This window comes from Gracilinanus agilis, chromosome 1 (genome assembly GCF_016433145.1).
Source record: "Gracilinanus agilis isolate LMUSP501 chromosome 1, AgileGrace, whole genome shotgun sequence".
In the NCBI taxonomy this organism is placed as follows: domain Eukaryota; kingdom Metazoa; phylum Chordata; class Mammalia; order Didelphimorphia; family Didelphidae; genus Gracilinanus; species Gracilinanus agilis.
In genome coordinates, this window is record NC_058130.1 from 268599058 (window position 1) to 268622928 (window position 23871).

General features: G+C 37.5%; 1 protein-coding gene and 1 pseudogene across 1 annotated transcript in view; one reads left to right on the plus strand and one right to left on the minus strand.

Moving 5' to 3' along the window:
• The window catches only part of NFX1 (nuclear transcription factor, X-box binding 1), a 104981-nt gene extending 82026 nt beyond the window's left edge, over positions 1-22955 (minus strand). Inside the window, exons 1-6 of the mRNA XM_044661536.1 lie at positions 22931-22955; positions 17098-18111; positions 14255-14420; positions 11262-11329; positions 8972-9077; positions 2902-2973 (exon numbers count right to left, since the gene is read on the minus strand). Coding sequence (XP_044517471.1) covers positions 2902-2973; positions 8972-9077; positions 11262-11329; positions 14255-14420; positions 17098-18111; positions 22931-22955 — 1451 coding nt within the window. The remainder of the gene's footprint in view (positions 1-2901; positions 2974-8971; positions 9078-11261; positions 11330-14254; positions 14421-17097; positions 18112-22930) is intronic.
• Positions 4335-4950, plus strand: LOC123235421 (annotated as a pseudogene).
• Positions 22956-23871: the final 916 nt, after the last annotated feature.

The following is a 23871-nucleotide window of genomic DNA, read 5'->3' on the forward strand; positions in this document are numbered from 1 at the left end:
TACAACCAAGGTCGCACCCTTGGCAAGGCATTTTGCCCAGAATTAAAGTAAAATAATGAGGCTCAAAAAATTGTTTAATACCACCAAGGCTGAGAAACTGACAGGGCTTTCTAACCTAACGGAGATGTCCCAGGCTCCACTTAACGATAACACATGTAGTTGATAGTTTAGCATAGGTTTTTTGTCTATGCCTGGAGGCTTCTAAGGCTTTTGTTTTGACTATAGTAAAAATCTTGCTCTCTGTAACTGTGGGAAACTTTCTTGGGCTTTTGGGGGAAAGGGATCTTTAATTTCCTTTATAATAAAGTGGCTACCTCAGTATTTTTTGAAGTACTATGAGCTAACAAGCTGTGCTTCCAATCTGTTTCATTCTTTGCATCCGACGACCACCCAGGCCACTCAGATTAGTCTCTGGTTATAGAGCAGGATCTCTATAGAAGCCCATTAGGATGGTAAAATCTGAACTTAAAGTAATGCCATGTATATATATGTAAAGTAATGCTGAGGAACTGGAGATTATTAACCTGAAGAAGAGAAGTCTTAAAGGAAATTTAATTGTTTAGTTGAATTACAGTATCTGAAGAGATATAATGTGGAAAAGGATCAGACAGTCTCTTTGGCTCTAAAAATGAATTAAGACCAATAAGTGGAAATTACAAGGAGATTTCAGCTCAATATAAGGTAGAACTCCCTAAAAATGAGAGTTGTCAGAAAAGACAGGCACTTTTTCATAAAGTATGTTTTCCCATCAATGGAGATGTTTAAGTACAATCTGGATAACTTGGCAAAGATACTGTAGTGGAGTTGCTAAGAGATGGACTATTTAAATCCAAATGCTCCTTCCAATATGAGATCTTTTTCATGTCTGAATTTTTGTATATCAGGATTTGGGAGAACTTGGAATCAACCACTTCCTAGCTGTATGACCTAAGGCAAGTCACTTAACCCAAAATGTTTAGCTGTCTTACAAAGAGACTGAGACAGAAGGTAAGGGGATGGGGGGGGGGGGGGGGGGAACACGCAGAGGGAAGAAGAAAAAAAAAAAAGAAAAGAAAGAAAGATGGCATAGTGAATACAGAAGGGCCAGAAAAGACCTGGGTTCAGGTCTGGCCTCTGACATACAGACTGAGTGACCTTAGACAAATCAATTAACCTCTTGGTGCTCAAATCTCTTAAGATTGTAAGCTACAAAGAAGGTGCTAACTTCCATATCCAGAAATTCCCTGAATCAATGAAATGAAAAGTCTAGCCCCTATCCCTATCACCCCCAGGAAGGATGTCCAGTAGTCAACTGTTCCTTTATCCAGGCCAAATTCTTCAGGTTCAAACAATGCAAGTCTTTGTGGCAGTTCCTCATATTATATATGCTGATGCTACCCCTTTCTTACTCATAATTTTGAATCAGTCTAAATTTCTTTGGGATCTATAACCTTTGAGAAAACTGGGGCAATGAAAGAGGCAGGATGGTGAGTGCCAATTATCTGGATGCTGCTTGCATGAACCACTCTAGAGACTGGACAGATACTTTAGTTCTTCAATATTTTCAATTCCTGTAATGGCATCTTCGCAATATTATCTAACTTCTCTTGTGAACAATCTGTGATTACTATTTTGTAAAGAATTCCCTCTATAACATAACATATAAGGATGTTATATCATGTAATGCTTATATGGCATGACATAACATAGGAATCCTAGGGGGATGCCTGAGGCCCACAGAGGTTAAATGATATACCTAGCTTCAAAGAACTAGAGAATATAAGTGCTCAGGATGGCTATTCAAGGATTAAATTATTCTTTTACTTCTTATGAACTAGAACAATATACACTCACCCATAATAAGGAAATATATCCTTATAGATATCAAAGATATATTCAATTAAATCTATTACGGAGGTTGTTGGATTAAACTTATTTAGATCAGGATCATAGGGATATATATCCTCTTATTGAATAAAAAGTAAACTGTCTTTTGAATGTGCTTGAAGTCCTTCAGGTTTTCGTATCCTTAAATATTGTACCCTGTGGTTAATATTATCAACTGCTTAATGTCTACTGAAGAGGGAAAAAAACAGTAAACTGTTCCTGTGTCCATGTTTTTGTTACAATAAACTGATGGTTGATTTGAGATAACATAGTTTGGTAGAAAAAGAACTGGATTTGGACTTGAAAGCTCTGCCATTTACTTATACTGTTTCTTCATCTGATAATAACTGCACTAGCCAAAGGACTGCTGAGTCAGATAATATAATCAGAAAATGTTACATAAATGTGAATTATAAGTACAGAAAATGGCATCCTGGAAATATTTGTTCTCAAGGCCAATTGCTATTGGTATTTTTTTAAACACCAAGGGCATTTAAAAAATCTTTATATATGAACAATATACAATATAGTCTTGGGGGAGGGGGGAGAAGTATAGTACTTGAAGTCAGGGAGATCTGAGTTTGAATCCTTTTCTGTCACTTACCAGCTAGGGAGAAGCTACTTAATATCTATGAACCTTCAGTGAGGTATTCTCAGATTACAGGTTATAGTGTTAGAGACAATTCTCAAATCAGTAATTCCTATACCTATGAAATCACATCCTCAAACAAGTGACTTGTAAACAAGAATGTCAAAACAGATTTTTTTAAAAAGACCAAATTATTGATTGTGTATGGTATCATGAATATATTTGTCCACATAGTTTTGCTGGTTTACTAAAACAGTCCTCAAAGCATCCTAGGAAACCCAATGTATTTTAACTGCTTTAAAAATTTAGTGAAACAAGCAAGCAATCTATTCTTATTAAACCAAACAGACTGCCCTCATGATCTATTATATTTTACTATACAGCTTAAATTCACAAGTAGAGATTAACATGAAAATTACTTCTATAAAGCAAAATTCTATCCTCACCTTGTTCGTCCACATTCACATGTCTTGGTCATAAAGGCAGGGCATGAAGGGCAAGGTCCTGGATGGCAAAGACTTAAAGAGAAATACTTTAATGAACAAAGGATTATACTGATAGTCAATCCAATAACAAACTGTATATATTCTATTATACAGAATGATACAGCAAATGATATTAATTAAAATATTCAAGAAGAATTTGTCTACTCTTGATTCCTGTTTAAATAAGACATGCATGTGAATACTCCAGAGGTCCATTTTCATAAAACAAACTCCCTCAGTCTTTCAGATGATCAATGAAGATCTTAAAAGATATTTTATTTTCCCAATTACATGTAATGACAATTTTCATCATACATTTTCTGAAATTACAAGATGTGAATTGTCTCCCTCTTTCTCTTCCCTCCCCCTTCTCGGAGATGGTAAGCAATTTGATCTGGGTTATACTTGTATTATCATGCAAATACATTTCCATATTGGTCATTGTTGTATGAAAATATTTATATAAAACCAAAATCCCAAAATAAAAACATAAATGAATGTGAAAAACAGTAAACAGTATGCTTTGATCTGCATTCAGACTTGAACAAAGATCAATGAAGCACTTTAGGCTTTCTGATCTTCAAAGTTGAGCCCACTTTATAGAATGCAAACCTCTTACTGGTCAGTTGCTTAACTAGGAATCAAAGGTAAGACCCAACAGATGAGCAACTTACACAGACTCAAAGACAAAAAAAGGATTAACAATACTAGTAAAAAACAAATGAGTCATTAATACTGTACTACAATGCCAAAATTTTTACTTCTAATTTTATTAGCTTACCTACAAGTTATGATAATAAATGAGACTGATTTAAAATTGACGTTCCAAAAATTAGACATTCAAAGAAGTGTTATCTCCTTCAAAGTACAAAGCATCAAAAGATTACCTATGTATTTTAATTATTCAAAACACATTTCTGGAATTTATCTTAGCATATTTTTATGAATATCCTATACATCTGGGGTTTTAAACCTTTATCCTCTGAAGGTGGCTTTGATTTTTATAAACAGGTCAAAAGAACCAAGTCTGTCTAATAGAGTGATCAAGTTGGATATGCCCTTTTTTTGCTTAAAAATATGGCATGGACAATTAAAAATTAATTCGCTGCTGCAAATCAAAGCCAAAACTTTAGAAGATAAAGACAGATTTGAAAAATGAACAGCTGATTAAGAAGCTGGTGTCTAAGTGGGAGTTCTGACCCAATTTTGTGTCATGGATCCTTCTGGAAATCTGGTGATGCCCTTGGACCCCTTTTCATTAAAATGGATAATATGGAAGCTGTGGAGCTGCGGGTCAGGACCATGGGGTGGAAGGGACTGCAGGGCCTGGGTTGGGGCCGGGAGCGGAAACTGCATGTATTACTTCAGTAGCCGGAGGCAGTGGGGGCTGTGCAAGCGCTTGGGTTTGTGAGATGGTTACAGACCTTCCTGAGACCACTGCCCTTGACTGCAAAGGAGACCTGAGGAGCAATACCAAGTCGAACACTGATTACCCACTTCAAGTCCTTTATTGTGAAGTCTGTTCATTACCAACAGAGTACTGTGAATATATGCCTGATGTTACTAAATGTAGACAGTGGTTAGAGAAGAATTTTCCAAATGAGTTTGCAAAACTCACTCTAGAAAATTCACCTAAACACGAACCTGGGATTGGGGAAGGCCAAGGAACAGCAGGAGAAGAGGAAGAGAAAAAAAAAGCAAAAGAGAGGTGGAAGGGGTCAAATCAAACAGAAAAAGAAGATAGTACCACAAAAGGTTACGATAGCCAAAATTCCTAGAGCAAAGAAGAAGCACGTCACAAGAGTGTGTGGCCTTGCAACTTTCAAGATTGACCTTAAAGAAGCACAAAGGTTTTTTGCTCAGAAATTCTCCTGTGGTGCCTCAGTTACAGGAGAGGATGAAATCATCAATCAGGGAGGCTTTACAGATGACATTATTGATGTAATTCAAGAGAAGTGGCCAGAGGTGGATGATGACAGCATTGAGGATCTTGGAGAAGTAAAGAAGTGATTTAAAAAATAAAATAAAATAAAATGGGTAATATGAAAAAAATATTTATAGCTACGCTTTTTGTGGTGGCAAAAAACTGGAAAACAAGGGGGCGTCCCTTGATTGGGGAATGGCTGAACAAATTGTGTTATATGATGGTGATGGAATACTATTATGCTATAAGAAATGATGAAGTGCTTGATTTCTATATGAACTGGAAAGACCTTCATGAACTGATGCAGAGTGAAATGAAAAGAATGAGGAGAACATAGTACACAGTAACTGAAACAATGTGGGACAATCAAATGTAACAGACTCTGCTAGGAATAGCAATGCAATGATCAAGAACAATCTCCTGGAATTTATGAAAAAGAATTCTATTCACATCAAGAGAAAGAACTTTTGGGAGTAGAAATGCAGAAGAAAAATATATAATTTATCACTTGGTTATATGGGGCACATGATATGGGATTGTGGTTTTTAAAAGATTACTCTATTACAAATATGAATAACATGGAAATAGGTTTTGAGTAATAAGAAATGTATAAACCAGTGGAATTGCTTATCAGCTCCAGGAGTGGGGAGAGAAGAGGGGAGGGGAGAGAACATGAATCATGTAACCATGGGAAAATATTCTAGAAAAATATATTAATTAAATGTGAAAAAAATAAAACAGAATATGAAATAAACAGAAATCTAGAGAAAACTAATAATATTGAAATACAGTTATCAAAAGATTTTTTTTCAAAAAGTTTGCATGCCCCAGGTTAAGAACTCTTGTTCTAGACCAATATAGAAATAGCAGGCTTCTGGCTGAAGACGAAGTATACCTAAAAATATACTTGCCTGGTACTTGAAAAATCTAATTAAAAGGCCTTTAAACTAAAAAGAAGGAGGAGAGAAAAAACTACCCACATATATCCAAGCCAGATACCATAGAGACCAGCTCAATGTAAGAATACCAATATAGAATCTCCCCAAATTCACAGGAAACAAATCCAAGAAAAGAAATTGAAATAAAACCCATGTCCATATTCAAAATGCTCCAAGTAGAGTAACAAACAAGATAAATTAAAAATCCTGACAATGGGAGGCAAGTTTGATCTCATAGTTACCTCTGAGACCTAGTGGGATAGAACTCATTGCTGGAGAGCATCCCTTTTTCACACAGAAGAAAACACATAAAAAAGTAAGAAGAGCTGCACTGAATATTAAGATAACAGATTAATATAAGGGAAACCAAAACCAAAAGGGGGAAGGCAAGGGAGAGAACATTTGGCAGATAAAAATAGTAGAAAGAAAATTAATAGTTATTACAGTATATATTACAAACCACTTTGATAGGGAAAAAAAGGAAAAAAGATGAAGAATAAGAGGGAATAGAGCACAAGACTGAGATAGAATCACAGCATAAAATGCTAGAGATATCTGAAGCACAAAAGCAAATAATTTTTTGATCTGCTTTACTGATATTCAAAAGGCAAAGGAACCACTGAAGTGAACTTCTAAATCAGATTCTCATTAACCAGGACAAATCAGATGTTATGTTAGAAATAATGAGAACTGAAGATGACAGTGACCATTCTGTTATAGAATTAGTAAGAAAGAAGAAGCTAGGCACAGACTGGTATGCCACCTAAATTTTATGATAGCAGATTTCAAAAGCTATAGAAAAATAGGGAAGGATGCAATGGATTTTAAAATTCTAGAGATCATCCCAGGAAGGAAGGGAAACTTAAGAACGACATTATGAAAGCAAAATGAATATAGCCACAGACAATTCCTAGCTGCGTGACCCTGGGCAAATCACTTAACCCCAAATGCCTATCCCTTACCACTCTTCTGTCTTGGAACCAATACACTATATGGATTCTAAGACAGAAGGTAAGGGTTTTAATTTAGACAAACAAAAAGCCCACAAAGACAAACAATTCCCATGAGAAAAAGAGCAACTCTTTAAAAAGAATGAAGTTTAACCCACATTCAGAGGAAGAACTGCAGGAGAGGAAACATAGAAGATAAACAATTGCTTGAATGCATGGGCTGAGGCGGACATGATTGGGGATGTAGACTCGAAACTACCACACCAATGCAACTAACAACAATATGGAAATAGGTCCTGAACAAGGACACATGTTACAACCAGTGGAAATGTGCATCGGCCATGGTGGGGGGTGCGGGGGGTGAAGGGGAAAGTAGGGGCATAAAGCATGTAAACAGGTTAAAGATGAATATTAATAAATGTTTTTAAAAAATGAAGTTTATACATGGGGAACTAACCAATTTAGATTTTTTTGAAAGACACATACAAAGGGTGGTAGCCAGGAGAATAAAGACATTAGGGTAGCACTATGCTGTAATCAGAGATTTAGAAATGCTTAAGTTCACAATGACTTAGAGCTAGTGAGGAAAAAAAAGTTTTTCAAAAAAGATCCCTGGGGAAAAAAGGATTGAAGCAGGGACAGTAAGTAGCACTTCTCCCTAGAAAGGAGATAATCATAACTAAACAATGGAAAAAAGAAGAGATGCCCAATTCTTACTTTGCTTCTCTTTACTCTGCCAAGGAAAATGATCTTTTCCCTGGAGAGAGAGAACAAAAGTGGCTAACAGAGAACTGAAATCCAAACTAGTTAAGGAAAGAAACATAAAACAGCCCTTGTTGAATTCACAATCCCAGGACCAGAAAATAATATCTTTAGGTTCTCAAAGTCCTTGCAGATGTGATCATGAGTCAGTAGGGGCCATATCCGAAAGATCTTGGAGGATGAGGGTAGACTGCTAGTAAAGATGGAGACAGGAAGGTTACAGCCAAGTCTGTCTTCCTTAAGAAACACTCTAGCATAAATTTAAATGGGTGCCTGATAAACCAACACTCAATAGCAACAAAGAGAAACACCAACAGCTCCACTATCCAGTCCAGAGCTGCACAAGACAGATGCTCCTGGGCTTGAAACCAATGCAATCTCTAGTAGAGGGTCAGAAATCAACAAGATCTTAGTCTCTACTTGTCAGAAATCCAATAAGGTACACAAAACCAGTTTTCAATAGGAGTCTTTCCACGGAGATAGAAATACGGCAGAAGTACTCAATCAAAAAGCATATTAAATGCTTGTACTGTGGTAGGTCCTGGGGATACAAGTTAAAGAATGAAATAATTTCTACTCAAAAGTTGCTGATATTGGGGAAAGCAGTGAGAAAAGCGTTTGTCTGAAACCTGGGCCATTTCTGATACTGGGTAACTGAAACAAGGGATCAAGGAGGCAAGTGAACCAAACATGCCTATCAGTCCTCCAAGAAACCTGAAACCACTTAGGTGTCCAATATCCAGTTGGTGCCTGTCAAAACTACTAAGGAATCAAAGTAAATCTTGACTGGTCATTGTCTAAGGAAATGGAAACAGGGCAGAGGACAATGTCTATGTTAAGTCAACAGAATATGGAGGCAGAAAATAAGTAGGGAGGTAGAAGGTGGTGCCTGGACCTCTAGAACCAGCCTCCTCCTTCTAGACCTATGGCAGAGCAGTCACAGAAGCATCCAGTCTATAGAAGGGATAAGACCAAGGTCTAGCAACATCATCATTCAAGAGTGTGAGAGGGGGCGAAACATGGCCCTAAAACAAAGTCCCAATCCAAGAACTAAAGCTAGAGATATGAATTAGTGGAGAAAATTTTCAGCTATTAAAAAAAGGAAAATTATGTGTTAAGAAAAGACCAAGAGATAAACACAAAAGTGAGTAACTCCACAATAAGTACAAGTAGAGCCTCAGAGTTAAGAATGGTCTGGCCCCAGGAATTCCAAGAGTGGCTGGAAGAAATACAATAAAATAATGAGTCTGGAACCGCTGGAGAAGGGCAAATGTCCTAATTTTTTCCAAAAGGAAAAGAATGGAGTCTACAACCACAAGTCATTTAATTTGACTTTACAAAGCAGAAGCAAAATTCCATATCCTCCACCAATTAAGTATTAATAAGAAAGAAGGATCTAAGATTGACAGTCACAAATACTCCTCAAAATTATTTAGATTCCTATAATTTCAACTTACAGGTTACATGAATGTGGACAGTCCTGGCCAGGTTGTTTCCTTCTACAAACCTCACCACAACTATGTGGTATTTCATTTCTGTTCCATTCAGGATTCTTTACCTTACCTAAAATGTGATCAGATTATAAAAGAAATTGTAGAAACTTAAATTAATGCTTTTATTTTTAAAATTGCAAAGTAGTTATAGGAACAACATGAAACATCAGTATTGGCTTTATTGATTTAAAAATTTTGCATTTAAAATTCAAAAAACATATAATATAATTATATTCATCAAATAAAGTCCCTTGACCAAGTTAAGATGTTTTTATTCATGCAACAACTATCTTTGAATCATGGTTATATCTTATTTTAAAACTAAAAATAGTATATAATTTGTATTTTTTACCTTCCACATACACCCTTTTCCTACATGCCAGTCTTATTTATCCTGGGATAACATATCTAGAGCTAGAAGGGTCCTCAGAAGTCATCTAGCCCACTCCTCCAGAATTTACAGATAAAGAAACCAGGGCTGGGCCAGCTAGGTTGCACAGTGGAGAGAGTGCTAGGCCTAGAGTGGGCAGGACATGAGTTCAAATTTGACCTCAGACACTTCTTAGCTGTATGTCCCTGGGAAATTCACTTAACCCCCTCATTGCCTAGCTTTTACCAACTCTTCTGTCTTGGAACTATTATTTAGTAGTATCTATTCTAAGATAGAAGGTAAGGATTAGAAAAACAAAACAAAGCACTACAGTGATCTTCTGAATAATTTCCCTGCCTCCAGTTTCTCTCTGCTCCAAACTTTGGTGCACAATGTTTTGCTATAGCACCAATTTGCTTTTTATTCCCTTTTTCAAAAGTCTTCAATGGATTCCCACTACCAATAGAGCAGAAATTCTTAAGCTGAGATCTATGAACTTGTTTCTTAAAAATATTTTGCGATTTCAAAGTAATTTGGGTTTTTTGTAATCCTATTTTATGAATTTAAAAACGTAATTCTGAGAAGAGGTTTATAACCTTCAATGTCAAATGGTATCTATGAAATAGAAAAGGTTAAGAATCCCTGATATAAAGGTAGAACTGGAGTCAAGGGAGATTTGCATTCAAAATCTGCCTATACAATGTGATAGTAGTAGTAAGTGCCTAAGTGTGATTGTGGGCAAATCATTTATCCTCTGTGAGTGTCGTTTTCTTCACTATAAAATGGGTAGCTATTTCACAAAGTACTGTGAAGATCAAGTAAAATAAAGTGGCATCATTTCTATCAGAAATGAATGTAGGGGCAGCTGGGTAGCTGAGTGGATTGAGAGCCAGGCCTAGAGACAGGAGGTCCTAGGTTCAAATCCAGCCTCAGACACTTCCCAGTTGTGTGACCCTGGGCAAGTCACTTGACCCCCATTGCCTACCCTTACCAATCTTCCACCTATAAGTCAATACACAGAAGTTAAGGGTTTAAAATTAAAAAAAGAAAAAGAAAAAGAAAAAAGAAATGAATGTAAAGTCTTATAATTAGGCACAAAGAAACTTTAAAAATATAAGATAAAGGTCTGGTTAAATAGCAATGCATGTGAAAAGCAGCTGAGATTTCAGTGGACTGCAAAATTCAACATGAGTAAATAGTATAATATGGCAGACAAAAAGGTTAATGAGAGCTTAGGCTGTATTGAAAGACATAATGTATAAAAATGGGGATGTGAAAGACTTGCTATCCTCTGCCATGACCTGATTATATCTTGAACATTGGATTTAGTAATTAAATTTAAAAAGAAAAAAAAAAAGAAGTTACTAGTCACTTCTGAAAGGAATTTCCATTTCCATGGACTAGTAAAAGGGTACAGTGGGTTTTGTAGTACCACAATAGATATATTCTTTCACCCTTACAAAGGCTAAAACTCTTAGGGCAGATCTATCATCAGTCCTAGGTACTGCTGAAATGAGGAACTCAGAATGCTTTAACTTGAGGATGCAGACTGTGGGTAGACAAACTTGGTCATCCCTAGCACCCAGTCCAAATCTTTGCCTATGATTTGGAATAAAAATAGTATCCAGGAAGCGTGGGATTAGCAAGTGCTTAATAGTTAGAACTAACAAAATCAAGCTCTGCCAATCAGGGCCACTTCCACATACTTCTGGTCCATCTTGACAGAATCATAAGGATCCCAAAGGCAAAAAAAAGTTTAGTCTATGACCTCTTTTGGACTCCTTTGATTGGATAATGTGAGGATATTATTCTATAGTCTGGTCTATGAAACTGGCTTAGATGTACCTCCCTCAAAGGCTTCTATTATATATAATTAATACTCACCACAGAAACAAGTATATGTACTAGGAACTTGTGCTGAAACATTTTGACAAGCTGGACATCGCCAGCCTCTATGAGCATCTGTCAAGAAAAATATTAAGCGAAATGAATTTCTTTTCTTTCAAAAGCACAGTATAAATCGTAAAACTGAAGTGGGACTACTAAAAAAACTTTTCATGTTTCTGACATTTTAAGTAACAGTAACAATATATGAGTATGGGTCACATTTATCTTTTGAGATAAAGAGTAAAAATGCAAATTAAGTGTCCATTTCTACTTGATTTTTACTATCTAGATTTAAAAAAAACAAAAAACCCACATACACCATGGAGAATGAGAACTGAACAAGGAACCAGAAACGTCAAATTCCAGGTTGGAGATCTATAATTTAAACACCAGCAACATTTGATTTATACCCCAAGGTGAACTGAGAAAATCCTTTATGATAAATATTAATTACAATTACAATTACAATTAAGCATCCTAAAAAAACAAAGTAATTCCAAAATCCCAGCAGGTAGCTCACTTCTATTGTGAATCTATAAAGCCTGAAGAAACTAAGGAAAAGCTTGCTACTTCTACACAGAACAATGAAAGACTTGTGATACTGATTTAGGTTATCAAAAACTGTACATTGTCTATTAATATTTTTTCCTTTCTCTCTGGAGTAGCCTGTTAAGCTTCAGTGGTTCATCCATTAATTTCACATATAGTTCCAATCTCTTATACTTTCAATGCTTTATCCTCTCTGAACTGCATCTATCATTTGATTCCGTTTCTCCAAGACAATAAAAAATTCTACTTGATACAAAGAGATTGAGATTCTTGTTATTCAGACTAGATTTGGCTGGTGGTGTAATATCAAAACCCAACTCCAGATACTCAATAGCTATATGACTTTGGCCAAGTCACTAACCCTCTGTCTCCCTCAGTTTCTACAACTGCAAAAATGGGGATAATAACATATCTCACAGGATTGTTGTGAGAATCAAATGAAATAAATAATATTTATGAAAAGTCCTTCACACAGTGCCAGGTACATAGTTGACACTAAAAAAATGCTTATTCCTTCCCTGCTTAAGTGGGTCTCTCCCAGGTAATGACATGTAATCAATAAAGGAAATATTTAATGCCCTAACCATGCAACTGGCAGAATACTTCTGGATTCTTTCTTTGATTTTTTTTTTTTTAGCCCAAGAGAACTTAACAATCTACTGACTCAGGCTTTAGAAAACCAGGGTCACCTCTCTACTATGAGGCATTTAAAATAAAGCTTTAGTCCATAAGAAATAATCAATGCTTTCCTCTAATTCTTACTCTATGAAGAAAGAACCAATTTATTCTATTACCTCTTAACTAACATTTAGTTTGTCAGTTAATTAGTTTGTATGTAGTATATATGGTATAAGCTTACTATTATGTCACACCATGCTTCTCCTATTCAGTATCCTAACCTTGAAGCATACAATATGTAAATATACAAATATCATGGATGAATTGTTTGCCTCCAAGATTAAATATATACTCTTATATGCCAGACCCAAGGTTGTCATATCAGATTGGGTTTACCACTAAAAAACGTCAGTCTTAAGAGAGGGCAAAGAGTAACACAAAATAATTTGATTTATACATACATATCAATCTTTTTTCTTAGCTTTCATTTCATTTAATGACAAGAGAAATTTCAAAGCACTGATTTTTCCCATTCCTCAAATTTACAAACACATCACAAAATTTAATATTCAGAAAACAAGGATGTCTGTTGTTTAGTAATTAATTTAGATTGTGGGGTAAATGAGAGAAGTGTTTCTTAAATCTTTCTAATGATAGTGTGCTGAATGTAGGTATAAACCAAAAACAAATCTTTATGAGTCTGATAAAAAGCACCAATCTAAGTAAATATATTCTCCTACTGGTTTTGATTGAATTTAATTGCTATGGTTTTAGCATGTTAGATTAATCTTCTTTTAAAGGTCTTTTCTAATTAAAAAGCAGGGTTCCATAATGATCATCTGCTACAAGGATAGTCTACTTCTGTAAAACTGAAAATTAACTATATTTTCTTTCAAAAAGGATTAAACTTGGGTTTCCTACAGATATGATCAATGTCACAAAATCATTTTTAAACTTTAAATCTACTAGAGTATAACTAGAAATTTTGTAAAAGAAAGCAGATTCTGAACCAAGTTTTTGAGTCAGAACCACCATTAGAAAGTGCAAACCTCACTCCTGGATTTAAATTCAAATGAGTGTTAGGTGCAACTGGAAATATATTTGAAGGAATTTTTCTCAATTCTTCAAAAAAGAGTAAAGAAGTACTTTTGATTGGAAATATCTGTGCATGCTTCATGCTGTTGAAATGAAGATCTAACTACAAAGATTTCATCTCTCTTTTTATTAGCCATTTGGAGAAAGTGGATGCAGAGAAATTAATCTAGCCAAGATGGAAACTGGAAAGCTATCCCTTTAATTCCTATAGCCTAAACAGCTCAACCATCTCAGCTGCTACCTGAGACAGGAAAAACACCAGTAACTAATAAAGCTCAAAGAGCTTTTGATACTAGACTAAAATTGTGGTAGCTTGTGTGGGGTCCCAGAAGGAATCTGACTTCAACATAAAAAGTCAGAGTGAATTAGAGAGAAGAATCTAATCAGTTCTGGGAACAGAGAACAGCAGTTAAATCAAGGTATAATTTTACAATTGTAGATCAATCAAAGAGGTAACCAATGGTATCTCTTTTGGCATTAATTTCCTTAAATATTCCTTTGTAAGTGTTATCTTTTAATAAAGAACTCTTTAATGTTACTATGTTTTAACTATTTTAATCAAGATATACTAATACTTTGGATTCCATCTTAACATTTCAGATGACATGGCAAAGATAACACTATGTGCCATATACTCTTAACTACAAGCAAAATACCTAAGAGGAAATGAGAGTGGTTTGAGTTTCTGCCTTGAAAATACAAACAAAGAGGTGAGATCAATGACACACAGACCTTCTGCTTGTGAAGCTGGTGATCTTGCCCATTTCTTAATGCAGTTCAAATGAAATACATGGTAACAGCTCTGACAACTCCAAACTGGTGCCATCATTCGAACCACTTCACAACACACCATACATTCATATTTCTCTGTGGTTAACTGTTCTATTAAAGATCCTTAAAAAAAAAAAAATACAGGGATCAAGTTATATGTATTCTAGCTCCATACACTGCAATTGACAGAATCAACGAATAAGTTTAAGGTATTTTGAAAAAAGAAATGATCCCAAATTTGAGGTCAAGTATAGTAAGCCAAGAATATTTTGAGGTGGAGCTTTTAGAAAAGGGATACTCACAGGTGCATATTTTCATGGATAAATGAACACTGCCTAGAGGTTGCCTAGTAACCAACCACTTTTTATATTTAGTGGCAAGGCTCAAGCTATAGCTTGTGAATCCTGCATCATAAGAACATTTATTGTGATGCTTATGTTCTATAGGAATTCCCCCTCCCCACCTGGAGAGCAAGAGGTCCTAAAACTACTTTAAAATTGTGGGTCTAGATGTAGGGATTAGTTTGGTGCAGTTCAAGAGGCACTGGGGGGTAGCTAAGTGACTCAGTGGATTGAGAGCCAGGTCTAGAGATGGGAAGTCTTGAGTTCAAATAGGACCTCACACACTTCTTAGCTGTGCAACTCTGGGCAAGTCACTTAACCCCCACTGCCTAGTTCTTATCACTCTGTTGACATGGAACCAATACACAGTAGTGATTCTAAGAAGAAGAGGGAGGGAGAGGGAGAAGGAGGGAAAGAGAAAGAGAGAGTGAGGGAGAGTGGGGGGAAGGAGAGAGAGGGAAGGAGGAAGAGAGAGGGAAGGAGGAAGAGAGAGAGGGAAGGAAGAGGGGGGAGGAGAGATAGGAGGTACAGGGGAGAGAGATAGGGAAAGGGAGAGAGGAAGGGAGAGGGGGAGAGGGAGAGAGATAGAGAGGGAGACAGACAGACAGACAGACAGACAGACAGACAGACACTAGGTCAGACTGTTCCCAGATATCTTAAGGCTTCTCTTGAAGGGTAGATTGAGTTTCTAAGGTGGGGACTATGGATTTAGAGCTTGAAGTCAGGGACAATTCCATTTTTTCTTTACATTCACAGCACTTAGCACAGGGCTTTATAAACAGTAAGTGCTTGATATACATTTGCTCAAGTTATTGTAACAGTCACAGTGGCCACAGACAAAATTTGTCTATTATATAACTGACAATTAAATTTAGAAAAATGGAGACTTTGGGTTATACTGTACAAGAACATCAATGTCAGGAACTATCAAGGGTCACTGACCATCTGAAGTCTCTAATCCTTCAAACTCAGGGCTGATCATACCCTGGGAAGCCTCCTCTCAATGGTTCTAATTACAGGGAGATGGGTATAAAGGCCAATGAGAAGATAGAAAGAAGACAATTTAGGCTCAATTTAAGGATAAACCTTCTAAAAATTAGAGCTATGGAAGGAGAATTGACTGCTTTTACAAGTAATGAGGTTCTCCATCACTGAAGGTCTAAAATAAAGGTCAAAGGACTACTCATATTAGAAGTACCCTCTTTTCCCAGTGGCCTCTCCCTCTGATTGGCTTGTTTCTCTTATAACCTCCATTTTAAGGAGGCCCAGGACAAGCATGTCTTCATTCCTCTCTAGACTTTATCACAGGCCCTTCCTTCTCTACCATGTCAAAGAAATCTCTTCATCTTGGAAACTCACTCTACCCCTGGACAAGACAGTACTTCTCATAATGAAAGAACCCTACCCCATGACTTCAGCCTTTTCCTCTAATTGGCTGGTTCCTTCCAAAACTTCTATCTTAAGGAGGAGCCTCTGGCCAAACTATGTTTTCATTCCTCTCCATGCTGCGTTCATCTCCACAGAACTTTCCCTACCATGCTCAGAGCCAAGTATTTTCTCCTTCCCTTCTCAACTTCCTTTAATGCGTTATCTTGTCCTATTAGCATGTAAGTTCCTTAAAAACAAGGACCATTGGTTCTTTATATTTGTGCTGGGGTTTTTAAAAAACCCTTACCTTCTGTCTCAGTATCAATTCTAAGAGAGAACAGTAGCAAGGACTAGACAATTGGAGTTAAGTGACTTGGGTCACACAGCTAGGAAGTGTCAGACCATATTTGAACCCAGGACCTCCCGTCTCTAGGTCTGTCGCTCTATCCACTGTACTATCTAGTTGCCCCTTTCTACTTGTATTGTTCTTCCAGTTCTTAGCATAGTGCCAGAACTTTAATAAGTTCTTAACAAATGCTTATAGACTTGACTTGTAAGGACTACTTGCCAAAGATATGTTATAAGGAATTTCTATTTAAACAAGTGTTGGATTAGATGACCTCTGAGGCTCTTTCAATTCTGAAATCCTATATTTCTATTTAAATCCTTGTTCCTCCAATTGTCAGCTATGTGACCTTGAATAAGTTTTCTGAACCTCATTTCCTTGCCTATAAAATATGACTAAAATTATTTTTATTCCCTCCCTTGCTAGGTTATTAAATAAGTGTTATGAGTATTAAGAGTTTTGTAAAACTTAAAGTACTATGTAAATATAAGACACAATGATTTATCCCTTTTTTCCCCTTTTCAGTGCCTTTACAACCTTCCCACGATGGCCTTATCTGCTTGCCCTGTTCCTCTATGGCCACCATTGGACCTTCCTGACTCTAAAAAGACCACAAAGCCAGACATTTACATCAACTTTTTGTTTTTTCAGGGGTGGGGGAAGGGGAGTTATGGGAAGGAGACTAAACAGACTTAATTGGAAAAAATTAAATTTAATTTTCAAAAACCACTTTAGTTGAATTTACCTGTATGTGTTTCTTTATTTTTTGGCACATCATTCTGCTTGTTCCACATGAGCTGAGAAGCTGCTTTAGAATCCTTCTGGAGTCGTCTTCCAGAACATTTCTCCATTTCAAACTTTTTATGAGATTTGCTTGTGGTTGCCAAGTTCCGATCATCACCAACAGATTTTTTAGGTCTTTCATTAAACTTGTCTTTTGTAACATAGGAAAGAGAATTTTTAAGTCTTGTATTTTTATTCTTCTGACCCTCATGTATTTTGTGAATCTCTCTATCTGGCTGCGGCTTATTCCACACAGTCTCCCAGGGATAACTTCTGTTTAGGTATCTTTTATGTTCATTATTTCTAGATACATCAAAGGCCACTTTTTCTGTGACTGTTTCTGAAGAGTTAGCTTGGACAGCACCTACAGGTCTCATGTTCTCAGACACCCTATCTTTCTGTTTAGGTGTCATTCTGTTAGCCCCTTCATACCTTGGTTTCCCCCCCTTAGCTTTTGGGCCTCGTCCTGAAACAGATGTCATATATGCCATTTTCTTAGGCTTTGCACCTTTATGATCCATGCTAGCTACTTCTTTTTCACTCTCTGAAGAGTATACATTGCTGGGTTCACTAGGATTTGCTTCACTTTCTGACCCTGTTGCAGTTTCTAAGACATCTACTCCTGTTGCTTGGTCAGAAGGAGCCTGGGTTGCCTGGGCTCTGGTATAATTCCTCTCACTTCTCCACTTATGCCACTGTTGATTCTGAAAGCCATGGTTCTTTGGTGTTTTATTAGAAGTCTGGAAAGAACTTTGCTTGCTCTTATATTTGTTTCCTTGGTTATTATAATTGTGTTGATTTGGTGAATCTTCATGGTGAGGATCTTGACTAGAAAGCTGACAAAAAGGTGGTGAATTATTACTTCTATTGTGAATCCTACTAGATTCCAGTCTTCTTTGAATTCTGCAATTTAGATCAGGATTTTGTCTTTCATGAGGAATGAAATCAGCTGTGTCTGTACTGACACTTAAAGTACCTATTAGATGAAAAATTGACATGTCAGTCACTAAATTAGTTACCAGTGAAGGTCCAGGAGAATGTGAGCCAGGCCATACTGGTCTGAATATAGGCCATACCCCTAAAATGAGATGTCTCTGAAAGGAAAAAATATATACATATATGTATAAACTGAAAAATAATTTCACAACATTACTGCATGATTCTTCCCACCAAAAAGTAAATAAACTTTTGCTACACAAAAATATAGGGCCGTAAAGTGAATTAAAGGGAATCTAGAAAAACTAGGAAATTTGAACTTAACAAATCATTTGGATTTTTTTTAAGGTTAGGGAGGAGATTAACAACAAACTTTCACTTTCCCTACTACCTCCTTCTACTCCATTCCTAAGCAGCTCTTCATACGGTTGTGAAGTTTAGAAACACCTTACTACTTAAGATTCATAGCTTAAACATTGTACACAGAGACCGAAACACTGTGGTAAAATCGAACGTAATGGACTTCTGTACTAGCAGCAATGCAATGACCCAGGACAATTCTGTGGGATTTATGGAAAAGAATGCTACCCACATTCAGAGGAAGAACTACAGGATTGGAAACACAGAAGAAAAACAACTGCTTGAACACATGGGTTGATGCAAACATGATTGGGGATGTAGACACCAATGCAACTATCAATAATATGGAAATAAGTCTTGATCGATGATACATGTTAAAACTAGTGGAAATGCAAATCAGCTATGGGGGGGAGAGGAGGGAAAGGGAGGCGAAGGGGAAAGTAAAAAAAAAAAAGGAAAATTTTTCTAAAAAATAAAATTAAAAAAAAAAAAAAAGATTCATCAGCTTAACATCTTTCTCTGCTGCCTTTCTGCCTCCATGACACCAGACTCTAAGGATCTGGGTCTGCATTTACGTATTTAAAAATAGAAACCAGGACCTGAGCTCAAAGACAAAGAGCATGCTCATTTTAGATAAAGATTTCTGGGGATGCCCTCCCAACTATTACCGTTCTCCAGCCCGGGGAAAAGAGAAGAAGGTAATGTAAAGATAGGAGAGTTGATGGGTAAACCTTAGCAATTTGGGAAGAGATGCAGGTAGTAAAGTAACCACTCTTAAGAGCATAGGAGGAATTTGCCTCATTCCCTTGGCAACAAGAGCAGCAGGTTCCTTGGCAAGGATTAAGATATACCTGTTAAGAATTTGATTTTATGCTCTTCTTGAGTTTTATACAAACCGTATTTTGTGTGTACACTATGTGACCTAACAAGTAGCTATTTTCTGAGGTCTTAATGAAAGCACGTATGTATTATATTTCATATTTCTTGAGAACTGGCACAATATTCTCTAAAACTCCTCTATGATAATAGCTTCTCTACTGGGAAACAATTTTCAGGTCTAAACGAACGAGAAACTGGACTATCTAATTCTACTCCCCATTCTGTTACCAAAAAAAAAACAAAAAAAAAAAGTTCCCTAATGCCTTTCAAGTTCAACTCTACTGCCTGGCACTTAAGGCCTCATGGCACAATACCGTTCCAGCTTTATCTTATATTACTGCTTTACATATGCTATACGCCAACAAATTGTTTTCACACTTCTAAGCCTAAAGATTGTTCTGTTCTCTATGTCTGGAATGCCCCTCCTCATCACCTTTGCTTATTAAACTCTATTCCATCCTTGAAAGCCCACTCCCCTCCATATCATTTGTGGTCCCTCAGGTCTCAGAGAACACTGTGAGACTCTAGTGTACTAATCATGTTACAGTGCCTCAGGGCTCTCTGTTAGTGGCTTATCCCAATCTTGTTTATCTAAACTTTTTATATCTCCCAGTGCTGAATAGTGGTAGATCAAAGAAATGCCAGGAACATGATAAACCAACATTTCAGGATGGCATCTGGCAAATTCTCCTTGTGAAGAAAATGGAGACACCTTCTGGGTGATAATAGAGTTAGACCATTTTGAAATGGCTGGTCCACTAGTTCCAATACTACTGATTAACTGATATTTACGGGGAGAGAGGTCACTAGTAGAATACCAAAGGACTGTCCATGGTTGTTTCATTCAACTTATTGATGCTTCTAATTGTCTCCAGTATAAAATACAAATTCTTCAGCCTAGGATTTAGTCATCCATAATCTGGCTCCAGGGTATATTTCCCAATATATTTCATGTAAGTCTCCTTACACATACTACATTCCTACCAATTATCAACTATTCCTTGAACTTGGGATTCAGTTTTCTGCCTCTCAGAATCCTTACTTTACTTTTCCCTCAGTTGTTAGTGCTTTCTCCCTATAAGAGAAGTAGTATAAGTGTGAGTAAGTACTGAATTTGGAGTTACAAAGACCTGTTCCAATCCTACCTCAGGTATTTACTGATTTGTGAACCTAAGCAAGATACTTAACCTCTCTGTTCTCCACATGAAAAAGTAGAGGGTTGGACTCAATAAATCAAAATCTCCTCAACATATTTATCTATCTGTGGGTATGGTGTTTATTTCAGTAGAATGCAAATTCCTTGATGGCAGGAATGGTTTTTCTTTTTGACTGTATATCCAGCTCAATGCCTTCCACATAGTAAGTATTTAATAAATATTATCAACTTGGATAAAGATATAAAAGACATTTGACTAAAGATGGAAATATACAGGTAGCATGAAATTGAAATACATGACATGACAGAATTAGGTTTCCAAGACGGGCTAGAATGGTGAACTGAAACAAATATGATCCTATTTAAAAGGGATAATTTGCATGTGAATTAAAAAAACTCCATTGCATGAGATGGGGACAATATATCTAGAAAGCAGCTCTTATTGATTAAAGAGATCTAGGGGTTTTAGTGTACTGCCAACTCAATGAATCAGCAATGAAACACAGCAGCCTATTGAAATCTTAGGTGGCATTATGAGAGACAGTTTCCAGAACAAGAAAAGTAATGGTCCTACTGCAGTAAACCTTGAAATTGACCTTGTCGAGAGTCCTTGCCCAATTCTGGGCACCACAATTGAAAAGAGACAGGTGCATAGCCAAAAAAAAGGTGGCATGTGAATGAGAACTCAGAAGTATTTAAGAAACAGCTGAATGATTAGCCTGGAAGAATAGTTTGACAGGGGACACGAAAAGTATCTTCAAGTATCTCAAGGATTGTTAGTCAGGAAGAATGGTATCAAATCCTTTCAGCATGGCTCCAGAGCAGAAGTAACACCAGCTAATGAAAGTAACTATAAAGAGGTGCATTTTTATTCAGTATTAGGAAAAGTTTCCTAATTAGACTTGTTCCAAAATGGAATGGGGTGCCCTGGGGAGTTGCTAGAACAAGACAACTAGTTTGACAAACATGGAGTATAGTCAAAGGAATAGTCAAGACATAAACAGTTTAGCTTGGGAGAAGGTTGAGACAGAAACAGGTTAACCAGACTAGAGTTATTGAGCAGTTACCCTGATTGGTGGAAAGTCAGGGCATTATCGAGAAGTTTGTAAAATAAGTTAATCTAGGAAAGAAAAAAGGCTTAGAATATACATACATACACACACATACACAGAGAAAATCATCAGTAGAGAATAAGAGCAAGCACAGGTCCCAGAAAGACCTTCAAAAAGACAGATGAGGAAAGAGGCACATTCATTAGGATTCAGTTCAATTCAATTAAATATTTATTAAGCTCTACTGAAGTGTACAAAGATAGATGTGCTATGAACCTTGCTTTCAAAGTGCTTATAATCTAATGAGGATAAGGGCATGGGTGAAGACAGACAAAATTTGGAAAGGAGTAGGTGAAAAGAGTAGAGGTCTAGGCAGGTTACTACCAGAAATTTGAAGGAAAAGATCCATTCTACCTAGGAGAATGGAAAGATCAGATAGAGAAAATGGCCCTAAAGCACCTGAACTGGGGATTTAAGGGAGGAAATTCACAGATTCAATTCAACAAACAAGCACTTAAGTGAAAGGAAATTGCAACATATGGAAGACACAAGGGGGTGGGGGTCCTTTCTAGGTTCGAAGGCATTAGGAAATCTCGATAAGATTTAAAAGGCACACAAGGGGGCGGCTGGGCTCAGTGGATTGAGAGCCAGGCCTAGAGAAGGGAGGTCCTAGATATGTGACCCTGGGCAAGTCACTTGACCCCCAATTGCCTACCCTTACCACTCTTCTGCCTTGGAGCCAACACTGAGTATTGACTCCAAGATGGAAAGTAAGGGTATTATAATAATAATAATAATAATAATAATAATAATAATAATAATAATAATAATAATAATAACAACAGGTACACAATACGGTGTTTGTATTTTATCTCACAGGTCGTACAGGACGTTACTACCTAAATACCTTCCTTTTCATTCAGCCAGCAAATAAAAAGAAATGTAAAACTCCATCAGGGTTCAGAGGTGGAAAATCGCATTCTTGGGAAATGAGAGAAGGAAAAAATCTGGAAGGGTTTCGTGGTGGTGGGAATGGGAAGGATGAGCTGTGGGAGGAGTCCGAGAATTGCAGGTGGAGAGCAGACTTTAGTAAAAAGGATAGCTCACCCAGGCTCTACCCAACTCGAACCTCCCTTGCCATTTGGCCCCTTAGAGCCGCCGTTCCCTGCCCCCACCGTACTCTGGACAGGCGTGAGCCGCCCCCCAGGGACCCCGAGAGCCCCTCTCGCGACACTAACCGCTGGAGCCCCGAGAGCGGAGAAATTCGGTCAGGTTCAGTGACCGAATTTCCGCTCTCGGGAAAGGGGCAGAAACAGAGCGGTCCCAGGTTCTCGAGGTCAGCCTGAGGAAGGGGGAGGGGAGGGGCAGGACAGTGGGAAAGAAAAAGTCCGCAGAGCGGGCCAGAACTCTACCTGATACAGGAGGCGCCTCCGCCATTCTTTCTCGCGAGCGGACACGACGACGGAGGAGCCAGGCCGTCTCCCGTCACGTGGCTCCAGGCTTCCGGGGCGGGGCGGGGGCGGGGCGGGCCTGGAGAGCGGAAGGGAGGCCGAGGGAGGGGGAGTGAGCTACCGACCAATGAGGGCTAGGCATAGGGTGATGTCATCCCTCTGACGGACTTTGACCGAGCTCTCTAGTCCCATTAAGAGATTTTGGGAAAACGAATGAGTTCGATTTTGAGTGCCCAGGCTTCTCAGCTGAGTATTGCTTTGCTGTCCCCGCCTTCAGGGAGCTGATCTACCGCCTATCTCAGAATGGGACTAAAGAAACCCACTAGTCCACCCTATTCCTCCAGTCATCCTGCATTTATTAAATGCCCGTTATGTGGAAGTTTTGCGATTGCACAGATAAATATGAAACCCTTCCTGCTCTTAAAGTGGTTACATTTTATTCGGATCAGACCATGTATCTATATATTAAAATAATATATAAATGAAAATGAAACAATTCCTGCTCTTAATCTGGTTACGTTGTATTCGGATGTCACAATGTATCTACAGAGTAAAATTAACGTAATAAAATAATATGCAAAGCAAATAAATGGTAATTTGAGGGTCAGGACGTGGGGATGGGATCAGAAAAGGATCCCAGTAGGAAATCATGTCAATAAGCATACTAACCGCCTATGATTTGCCAGGCATGGTGTTTTTAGGCGACCGGGATGCAAAGAAAAGCAATAGCCAGCCCCTGCCCTCACGGAGTTCACAGTCTAATGGACAGACAAGAGTAGAACCAGGAACAAACTAAAGAGAGATACAGTATAAACTGAAGATCATTTCAAAGGAAAGACTTCTTAAAAGGTGAGACTAAGACTTAGTTAAAACTAAGACTTAAAGGAAGCAAGGAGGAAGAA